Here is an 11,503-nt window from a genome sequence, read left to right on the forward strand (position 1 = left end):
ATTTTAACCTCAACTTGATTGGTAGAACAAATTCGTTCGTGCATTTAGACTTTTAGTTTCATAAAATATTTTGTATATATAGAAATTTTTCATATAGACATTTTTGCTTACAGCTTCTCAAGCGATGAGAAATGACACTGTCTGGTGGGTAAATTCGGTTTGCGTTAGGTAATTTATTTCCACGCCACGCCTTATCTCAGGCTAAACGAATTTTGTTTGAAAATTCTCTTGTTCTATCGCCTATCAACTCGGTTGTATCCTCACCTTTTTGGACGTCTCTCACTCGGTGTCCACATGTGATAAAAATTTTGAAGTAGATTAGTCTGATTTAGATTTTTGCATGAAGCGATTCCTGCCTAAACTCCAAAACTTTGTCAACCATGATCTGATCTTTCTGCAATCTATAAGATTGAAGAATCATGGTTATTTACATTCAGTTACCTAATTCTACGTAATAGTCTCATATCAATACAGGATTTTTGTGTCTGACTTCGAAAGATGTGCGACGACGAAGATGTATAGCGGGCAAAATGGAAAAAGGGATGTACAATGCGCTTTTTTTAAATTTCTTCTTTAAAAAATGGAGTACAAAAATTTAACGGACTTAAAAAAATGAATGGACACGCGATAACATATTCTGTTGATACTTATCTAACCTTACTAGTTTATTGCATTGCACGTGCGCGTATTAAGTCATAATTATTAATAAGAACTTGTTAATAACTTTATCATCTTATCAAACGTTACATTTAAAGTTGTGTCTTCCGTAGCAATAATCTGATAAAATTATTATCGAGGGTTTTTTCTTGTGGAAATTATTAAATTACCCCTTCAGGCTTCCCAGAAATCATTTTATTTTTTTCATTAAGTTCGTGTCGCGTTGCTCCGGCGAATAAGGTAAGGTGTTTTTCGGAAGACGTTGTAACTACTTCGTAAATCACATAGTTTGTTCATACATCTAAACACTCGTCTTTCCTAGAAGGGAAGGAGTCGGAATAAGAAGAAAGAATAAGAAAAGAATAAGAAAGGAGTTTGAATCTCTCAAACCTCAGCGTAAAGTAAGCAGGTAACTTATATTATGCCGACAAGCTAAAAACCGATAATTTTAAGACGCAATAATGCGGTCATTGATTCTTGCTGCTTTATTTTACTATTGCGTATCTAACACTGAAATCCGGGTAGCTATCTAATTAACCCTGTTTAATTATTTAATTATAATTGCAAAAATCAATCACTCTATTGAATTATTCATAATGCAATACAGTTACCATCTTGTCTCGTACATTCCTTCGTATACTGTACTAGGAGACGGGCATAATATTGCCTTTCAAGTGAAATAATAAGACAATATAACTTGGTTATTAATCTACGTTACCTCCTTAGTTAAATTTCGCCAATAACCTTATTCCCAATTAATGATACGTTCAGATAATTTTCATAATTGTAATCTGTATCAAATAGGGGCCGGAAAATGCGTCGAAATACATACATACATACATATGGTCACGTCTATATCCCTTGCGGGGTAGACAGAGCCAACAGTCTTGAAAAGACTGAATGGCCACGTTCAGCTATTTGGCTTAACGATAGAATTGAGATTCAACTAGTGACAGGTTGCCAGCCCATCGCCTAAAAAAGAATCCCAAGTTTGTAAGCCTATCCCTTAGTCGCCTTTTACGACATCCATGGGAAAGAGATGGAGTGGTCCTATTCTTTTTTGTATTGGTGCCGGGAGCCACACGGCACATGCGGCAATGCGTCGAAATGGTTTCAGTAAATTATGGTACTTGGTTCGCGATCTACTTGGCGGGGGCACTGCCGTGCCGCCAGATTAAACTCTTCCATTACTGAATGACTGACTCATTGACTGACAGACAACATCAAAAGTAAAAGCATTTTTAGTGGACTTTAGTTTATTTTATTTCAGTCTCGTTTCCACTTTTCGTCACTGTTACATAAAATAATGATTAACATATTTCTTATCATTTATGATATCTTAATATAAATGATAAGAAAGATGATGCTAAATCTTATTACATTCATGATATTCCTGAAAGATTAATGGTGATTACTTACAGATATGGCTTAATTACCTATATTAAAACTAATTCTCCTATTCCTTTTTTTAATTTTAAAAAGCTGTTTTCAGTTCTTGATTTGGTCTGAAATCGACATCAGTTTTACCATTTTCCAACTGATCAGTTGCCACCTTGAGTTGCGGGGATCCTTTAGCGCCTATAAAGAAAATAAGATTTTTTCATAAATGTTATAAAAGGGTATTTTCTAATTTATAGTACTTTAAATTGCGATCTTTTTTCAATGGAGTATTTCATAAGTTATCTGAATAATTAATTGGGGAATTATATTTAAGGGTAGCCCTAAAAACTGGTTCTTCTTGCTAATTAAAATTTACTCAGAGTTTACTATTTATTTCTCTGTTCTATTGACTCGTGTCCCGTTGACAATAAATCCTTTTAAATGCTTATCTGGAAGAAATCCTTGAAGCTTAAGTCTGCTTCAACACCTTAATAAATTTGTTGGAAAACTAACCACCTCCTAATAACATCTTGATGAGGGTCGAGCACGGCGAGTCCACAAACAAGGTGATGAGGAACGCCGACATCACCGCCAAACTGAAGTCTGTTGTGAATCTGTGAATCTGTAAATGGATTAAGTCTTAGTATCAGATGGTAAATAAAAAAAAGGGACAAATTTCACTGATTGAGTCGCCTCGAAGTAAGTTCGAGACTTGTGTTACGAGATACTAACTCAACGATACTATATTTTATAATAAATACATATATAGATAAACATGGTTTAAGATTGAGAAAGATTGAGAAAGGTGTTAGGCAGGGATGTGTTGCGTCACCGTGGCTGTTCAACCTATTTATGGATAGTTGTTTGACAGATTTGAAAGAGTCTGAAAGTGGATTAAGGATAAATGATTTACTCGTCAAATGTCTGCTCTATGCCGACGATCAGGTTATACTGGCGTCATCAGCGGAGGAGTTACAGGAGATGGTAAACTGTATGCATGAAGCTTTAAAAGAGAAAGGAATGAAAGTGAACGTAAGTAAAACTAAAACACTGGTTTTTGAAATGGAGAAAGAAATGACAGCATGTAATATTTTGATTGGAGGAGAAAAAGTTGAGCAAGTGAAAGAGTTTGTATATCTAGGATCAAAGTTTACATCAGATGGCAAGTGTGATAGTGATATTGAAAGGAGAGTGAACGCGGGGAACATGGTGAATGGAGCTTTGCATGCCTTTATGAGCAGTCAGAAACTATCCAAAAAGGCTCGACTGGCTGTGCACAGGGGCGTGTTGGTCCCGACATTAATGTATGGGAGTGAAAGTTGGGTATGGCAAAAGAAGCACGAAAGCAGAATAAATGCAGTGGAAATGAGAGCGTTAAGGAGTATGTTGGGTGTGAAATTGAGTGACCGGATAAGGAACAGCGTGATAAGGGAATGTTGTGATGTGAAAGAAGATGTAGTTACAGGAATAGAAAAGGGTATGTTGAGATGGTTCGGTCATGTGGAGAGGATGAATGAAAACAGGTTGACTAAGCAGATATACAAGGAGAGTGTGGAGGGAAAGGTCGGGGTGGGAAGACCTAGACGAACATATCTTGATCAAATTAAGGACGTCCTGGTGAAGGGTCAGGTCAAAAGTGCCCGAAACCGCCGAGCTTGCATGAAGAGAGTTATGAATGTGGATGAAGCAAAGGAAGTATGCAGGGATCGTGGCAAGTGGAAAGAGGTAGTCTCTGCCTACCCCTCCGGGAAAGAGGCGTGAGTTTATGTATGTATGTATGTATAGATAAACATCCAAGACCCAGGCCAATTAGAAAAAGTTCTTTTCTCATCATGCCCTGGCTTTGATCCGAACCCGGGACCTCCGGTGTCACAGACAAGCGTACTACCGTTGCGCCACAGAGGCCGTCAAAAATGTAAAATATAACGTATATATATATATATATATATATATATATATATATATATATATATATAATAGTATAACGAAAGTAAAAAATTGATGGGAAGACATCTTTCTTCTTTGTTACCCTCCATAGCTTTGTTTTGGGCCCCTGGGTTCGCCTTTTGAATCTGTTTTAAGACAGTTAACTGGCATAATGCTGGGTTGGCATTTAGCCATTATGGCAAGAAGAGCGCACGGAGGGGTTTTAGTGGGTAGGCTGGTTCATTAGGTGCCAGAAGTCTCACACTCTCCCGGGTGAAGTCCCAGGGGTTGTCCGTAGAAAGGATTTTCTGTCTGGGCTCAACGGATAGGACAGTTTCAGTTCAAGATCAATAAGTAGCCTTACTGAAAATTGCTTAGAAAATCAGAAGATGCTAAAGAAAAAGGTTCCTGTTATACTTGAATACTACACCGATAACATATGGGAATTTATATCTTGAATCACTTCTATCTATAAAAAAAAACTGCATCAAAAGACGCGGGAAGCGACTTTGGTTTATATATATATAGTGAAATGTAAACCTTACTTACCGAGAATTCAACAGAGAAATAAATAGGTGCAAGGGCAGTTCCATTGAACACGAACATCAGTGGAAAGTGAACGATGTACATTGCGTAGGAGAGACGACCGAGAAGTTTCCACATGGGAAGGCACAGTATCCAATTGACTGGACCTGAAATGTTCACGTTGTTAATAGATAGTGAAATGACGAAAATGATGGTCTTACTACACTTACTCTACACGCGGGAAAAACTTATTAACAAACATATAGTCACGTCTATATCCTATGCGAAGTAAACAGAGCCAACAGTATTGAAAAGGCTGATAAGCCACGTTCAGCTGTTTGGCTTAATGACAGAATTGAGATTTAAATAGTGACGGGTTGCTAGCCCATCGCCTATAAGAAGCATCGCAAGCTTACAAGCCTTACCCTTAGTCGTCATTTTCAAAAATATTATTTAGCAAAGGGCGATATTAATCTTACCTCCATAACCTTTAGAGCAAGCGAACACAATCCATCCAACTGCCAGGGCCCAGACGGGTCTCATGAACGAGTTGATAAAGTTATCTGCCAACTGGTTGTCCCAGTCCGATTGCATCAGAGGTTGATGGGTGCACACTACTGCAATGATGATACCTATAGCCAAGACCCATAAGACTGCAGTTTGTACCTGAAATTTAAGAGTAGCATCATCTACGGTATCATTCCTTGCTCTTAAGAAATAGTAGTCCACTATCAATTCCATCATAAAGCTGAGCGTGGGCTTTCAGTATTTACAAGACTTTTGGCTCTGTCTGCCCCGCTGGGTATGTGGATGTGACAATTGGTATGTATTTCATTTACCATATTGTGTGGGGTAAGGTTTACCTGCAAAGGTTGCGGATGTCAGATGGGAGTAGCTTCGTGTAAAATCTGACTCACCCAATCCAGGACCCATAGGACCCATCCGGGGACTAAAGCCAGGAGGAAGAAGGAATATAAGGTACATTTAAAAAAAAATTAAATGTTCACATTATGGCTTCGTGATTTTTTAATTTTAAGAAAACTTACAAACCTTTGACATGCTTAATTTTTTCCCCCTGTACATGTGGAGCATGTATCCATAAATCATGCCCACGAAGAATGGAGAGCTTCTTGTTAATGTATTCACGTAGTAGTAATGGACGTAATACGTTCGGTCGTCTGGTCGACTAAAAATTAAGATATAAATTATATTGATCCGTTGATAATGAAATTGCCGTGTGGTTTCCGGGACCCATATATTTCATGGGATGTCATAAAAGGTGATTAAGAGAAAGGCTAACTAACTTGGGATACTTGACAGCTAAAAGTAGTGATAGTTTTTCGCGCGATAAAAACTGCATCGGCATTGAGGCAGGTTACTTCTTATAAAACGACAATTTTTTTTTCGGAAACTTTAATACTTGATGGTTTAAAAATTAAAAAATATGATGTACAAATTCTGCAGCTTTATAAAATCAATGAATAAGAGTACTTACGAGAAACTCATACTAACGGAGGGGAAATCCATTATAAAGTTGTACACGGTAGCTCCAATCAAAGACATCAGAAGGCCAGTGATTAAAGTTAACCAGGCAGCCCGCTTTCTGCCGCTTACAATCCAGAAAAGAAAGATTGGGGAGATCAGGAACATCTGGAAGTCTATAGCCAGGTACCACGAGTGAGGTAAACACTGAAAATAATAAGCCACGTATAAAATGGAATAATATAGTCTTGCACAAAGTTATTTTGACGAATCCATTAGGCGATGTGTTAGCAACCTGTCAAAGTCTCCGAATCTCGGCTTCACTATTTGGCCGTTTGGCTAATCGTGTTGGAGTCGGTGACAATTGTTTCACAAAATAATTTTGGTACTAACTAAAAGCAGATTAATGAACTCTTTTCTCTAAGAACATTAAAAAAAAAACAGCCATAAAACGATCGAACAATCGGTATCATGATATTGACAAAAATAGCATGGCAAAAGAGCCATGGTAATTCTAACAAAGTAAACCTCAAGTCTATATATATGTATGTATGTTAAACTCAAGACACACCATTTGCGAAGGGTTGTAATAATTCTGTATATACAGCAGCGTGGACCACCAGTTTGCTCGGCAGAATCTTGTGTGTTCCGCGACTGTTTCCCAGCGGGGACCGTCAGTCATGCGGTTGAAGATTGAGGCCTGCAGCAGAATGACTGCTGCCAACACGGGGAACAGACGGAACAGGCGGTTCAGGTAGAATAAGTGGACGTTCTTGATGAATTTCGCTGAAATGAGTAAAACCAACTGAAAGAAAGAGATATGAATACGGAAATGTGTTTTTGTGACTCTTCACGCTGATACTGGCTTCAATAACATTGTTTCTCTGAGTCGACATGATTGAAGGAGAATTTAACATGCTTTATCTAAGTATTTTGATTGCTTTTGTATTTTGAGTTAAATCATATAAATTAATAATATAGCGTTAATTCGCACGGGCTAAGCTGCGGGGAACGGCTAGTCATAAATAAAGCTAATAAAATATTATTGTGCCCAAATTCCATATTACGAAATTAAACTAAAAATGTTCTACAATGAAACCACATATATGTAGCTTGTTGCTAAGTGATATGACAATATATGACTCAGCGCTAACTTTTAAGAAAAAAGCTAAACATAATTAATCGGCTTACTTCTAGTAACCTTTCCGGCTGTAGAATAGACCACAAGGACACCACTGATCATGAAGAAAGTGTCCACAGTGATAGGACCAGCTGTAATCCACACGGCATTGAACGACATAATCCACTGCAAAACAAATGTTACTATGAATTTATACTACGAGTTTGGACTGGTATAATGTAAACATTACTTGGGGAATCGCGGCTTATTCGGTCGGAAATTATAAACCATGCTCTAATCTGTTGAAAATTTGCTAGCATGATGAAATTTTAGGGTATTATTGGCTTACGAAGTAGATATGTTGCATATTGGTACTGTATTATTCCGTAGCCATATATCTACTGCTAACTCTGCGAGCCAAGTCCACAACTAGGTTACAATTTGTAAACCTACCTGCAGCATATCAGCCGGGTTCGCCATATCTGACCCCACCAACTGGTTTACAAAGGTGTGACCAATAATAACCCAAATCATAGCAAGAGATCGTACTCCGTCTAAACATTCTAAGGCTCCAGGCGTTGGGTTGAACGTAAGTAGTCTGCGAGTATTCGTATAGACGGAGAAGCTTTGGTAGAGTTTGTTAACAGATTTTGGTTCTGCAATAAATACAATAAATTTTATATTAAATTATCAATATTAATTACACAGTTATTTGATGATAAGTGAGAGAAGTCTGGTTTTATCGTTAACTTTTTCTACTTTTTTTTTACTTTTTACATTTGTTCTGTCACTTGTCATCTAAATAAACAATAGGTCACCCACTTTCTTACGAGTACCAAAGCTTTAGGAGAAGCTTGAAGCGGAAACTGTTTAAGTTAGTTTTTCACTATTTCTAAGACTTATAACTTAGGATTAAGACATATAGGTATATTGTTTATAGATATATATTAAGTTAAAGGTAATTTTCAAGTCTTGTGACTATTGGCCGTGTTTGCAACTGTTATTTAAATTAACCGTAATTATTATTATTAAAAGGTTTTCATTAGTCATACCGTATTGCTTGAACTATCATACTATCATTTAATTCTGGCGAAATCGGTCCGATTCTTCTGATCATTTGATAACATTATTGAAGGATTTAAATAAATCTTTAGTCAGGTATGACTTTCCAAAAACTTCTGATTGCGTCTATCAAAATGAAAATAACAGTAATTTTTGGTTCCAAACCTTTTGCTAATCTTATTTCAATTTAATTTAATTTTATATATAATTTTATTTTAATTCATATTAGCAAAAGGTTTGGAACCAATAAAAAATATGTCCATAGAAATTGGAATAATAACAGATTTTTGTGGGATTGAAGTGTTTTCAATACCACAAAAATCTGTTATTATTTAATTCTTAATATCAAAACAAATAATGTAATTTAATACGTGAAAAATAATCTTACCTCGTTTAAGAATAATTGTCTGACGTATATCGTAACTGGTGCTTATGATAGCCAAAAGGCCAAGAATAGAAAAGATTACTCTGAAAAAGAAATGATTGATGAGATGAGATCTCTTAATTAAATTAACAGTCAATAGTTTGAAAATTAGCTGATGTTCAAAAAAATAAGATTTAAAACCAACAATACGGAAACAATAAAAACATTGGTTTGCCCAAATATAGACCAGCGCCAGGAAGATAGATAACTCATTAATTTAAAAGTCCATTTGAATCAACTAAGACAAATACACAAATAAGAAGTATTGTGTAAGGACACACTTTAGTGGGTACAATTTTTTCATTAATAATACTTACATAGCCGTATAGTCTGCTGCAACCCACCGCTTGTCATTGGGCAGCCGACAAGCCGTTTCTCTGTATTGTAGACCTAGCCCCTCTAAGTGACCCAGAAAGTTAGTCAGAACTTCGCGAGTGGTACATGGCTTTGGAATACATAGGGCTAAGGTAAATGCCGCATCAGGCATTAACAATCTATAAACAAATGAACCTATCTGTTATTTAAGGTTTAGGTATAAAAAAGGACACTGACTTTTAAATAAACGCACAGGTAAATGATAAAGTTAAGAGAGAGTGAGAGATTGCAAATTTTTCAGGCAGGCTTCTAAAGTGGTTCAGGGGTGCATTAAAAGTGGATTTTCCAAAATCTCTACGGGAAACAAAGTTTTTCGCTTCACACGGGCGGAGGTGCAAACGAAGTCTTATCTTATCAAATATAACAGAGAAATCAGATTGATTTACTGACTGACGTATGTTAATACAAAGCCCAAAGATATGGATATTAGAAATGTTGTATGAAATTATAAATCTCAAGAATATCGTCCCAATTCTATTAGTATTACTTTTTTGAACATGGAACCACGTAATAAGCATTCATACTCTTAAGGTATTAAATTGATAAAAATTCACGGAAATGATATGATTAACTTAGTTCATGCTTACAAATCATTAGCGATATTGTCTGTCTATTGATCAAATCAGATTGATAATTTTCAACGCAGAATAAATATTTTCTAGTTTTAGTAGATTCACATAAGTTACATACATAAAATCATGCCTCTTTTCCGGAGGGGTAGGCAGAGACTACATCTTTCCACTCGCCACGATCTCTGCATACTTCCTTCGCTTCATCCACATTCATAACTCTCTTCATGCAAGCTCGGTTTCGGGTACTCTTGACCTGACCCTTTACCAGGACGTCCTTAATTTGATTTCATATTAGTTAAACGAATTATTTGGTTCACATCATTTATCAACTTGTTACTTGCCATAAAATGCGCTTTAATGCGATGGTGGGGAGATAATAGAAATGAAATGATGAAGAAATCTTTTTAATACTTACACGTCAGGTTCATCAAAAGTTTCCACTTTTACACCAAACAAGCGACGGCTCTGAGTCTTCAAAGTTTGAAAATTCTTTATTATTTCAATAGTTTCTTTACTGAGACTATTGCTGTATGAGCTACGACCTGTCCAAGGCAGTTCAGGCCAAGTAATATTTTCAGGGAATGTTATGTTTGGCCTCTCCCAATCTGGCAATGTTGGCCAGTTTATTTCTTGTTCCAGAGGCACCGATATCTTACAGTATTTGCCTTCTATGTTCGTATTTTCTACATTTTCATTAATCTCTAAACATTGATAATAATTTCCGAAATCAACAAGATTCCCTTTTAGAATGCCCCTTGGTGTTCTCATACCAGCATCCAAAACTGAAATGTTAGTGAAACACTAAATATAAGGTTCTCTTCTTGATAAAACAATACCTACAACTTTAAATTAGAAGTATTTTTACACAGAATGAAGTGATTCATTGTATTTGAACTAAGAAATGGCAAATTTTCATATAATTTAATTGAAGATAATGTAAAGTAGAGGGGAATATGAGCATGTTTGTAGTAAAGAATTAGGAGAACTTGAGGATTGTTGCCTCTTTGAATTTGGAACTAACCTTTTTGCGATCTGTGATTTATTAAACTTATTTGCAATAAATATCTTAATTGCACGTAAAGTATATTAACTGAGTGAGTAACGATAAATTATTGATAATTTTATCAATTGATTTCTTTAGAGAATAAATGTTACAATATTCAAGCATATTTGGTCATGCCTTTTTTCTGGAGAGGTAGTCAGAGACCAACCTTTCCACTTTGGCATTGGCATTAAAATACTTAGGTATTTTAAGTTTTATAAGTCGCATAACTATACAATTTACTATTTATTTTATTATATTATATTTTAAGGGAGATCTGTATCATGTAGTGATTTTTTGCGACGGATATAATAATGATTGGTTAATTTCAAATTAAATTAAAAATATAAAATAAATACTAACCATAATCGAAATACAAAATAATATATAAATTAACAAACCCCCGACATAAATTTAAGCCCCTTTAAACGATATAATAAATGAAATGTTAATGTAACTTAGTATGTTTTAGGTAATAATTTTTAAGAAATACGTCCCGTTGCAGGATCGCTCCAAGCCAAAAAAAATATGCTACAGACAGACAGACAGAAACGTCAAAATTATAACACCAATCTATTTCCGTCGGTGATAAAAAAGAGAAAATAGTACTTACATTGACTCAGCACAGCAGAGTTATTTACCAGGATTCTCATTTGTTCTAGACATAGTTGTGGGTCCAACACTTCTTCATAGAGTATAGGGTCAAATGCATTTTTACTGTCAGGAATTACTATGTTAACATATCCATTAACTGTACTTACAATGACAAAGTAAAATATAATTAATATTAATTTCATTTTGTATCTAAATTTAATTTCACTATCCAACCTTTTGGTTTTGCCACGCTTTACTCTGTGGCCAAATCACAGACAAGTTAAATATTAATGAGAGTAAAAATAAATATGACGATTTGATTAAGCTAGTCATTAAAAATTAGA

The 11,503-nt window shown here is 35.6% G+C and overlaps 1 protein-coding gene across 2 annotated transcripts; it reads right to left on the reverse strand.

Moving 5' to 3' along the window:
- Window positions 1-1,942: 1,942 nt before the first annotated feature.
- On the reverse strand, window positions 1,943-11,455 carry LOC106130891 (O-acyltransferase like protein). Of its 2 annotated transcripts, none has more exons than XM_060947798.1 (13): window positions 11,179-11,455; window positions 9,939-10,305; window positions 8,894-9,070; window positions 8,541-8,620; window positions 7,544-7,746; window positions 7,162-7,276; window positions 6,542-6,756; window positions 5,984-6,177; window positions 5,539-5,674; window positions 4,968-5,154; window positions 4,513-4,655; window positions 2,554-2,659; window positions 1,943-2,235 (listed from the first exon to the last, which is right to left on the reverse strand). In XM_060947798.1, the coding sequence occupies exons 1-13, from the start codon at window positions 11,360-11,362 to the stop codon at window positions 2,132-2,134; spliced, it is 2,211 nt and encodes a 736-aa protein (XP_060803781.1). In that variant the 5' UTR covers window positions 11,363-11,455; the 3' UTR covers window positions 1,943-2,131. The 2 variants fall into 2 exon arrangements, with proteins under 2 accessions (XP_060803781.1, XP_060803780.1); XM_060947797.1 differs by having other exon boundaries at window positions 2,551-2,659.
- Between the last annotated feature and the right edge of the window lie 48 nt (window positions 11,456-11,503).

This window comes from Amyelois transitella, chromosome 14 (genome assembly GCF_032362555.1).
Source record: "Amyelois transitella isolate CPQ chromosome 14, ilAmyTran1.1, whole genome shotgun sequence".
NCBI lineage: Eukaryota > Metazoa > Arthropoda > Insecta > Lepidoptera > Pyralidae > Amyelois > Amyelois transitella.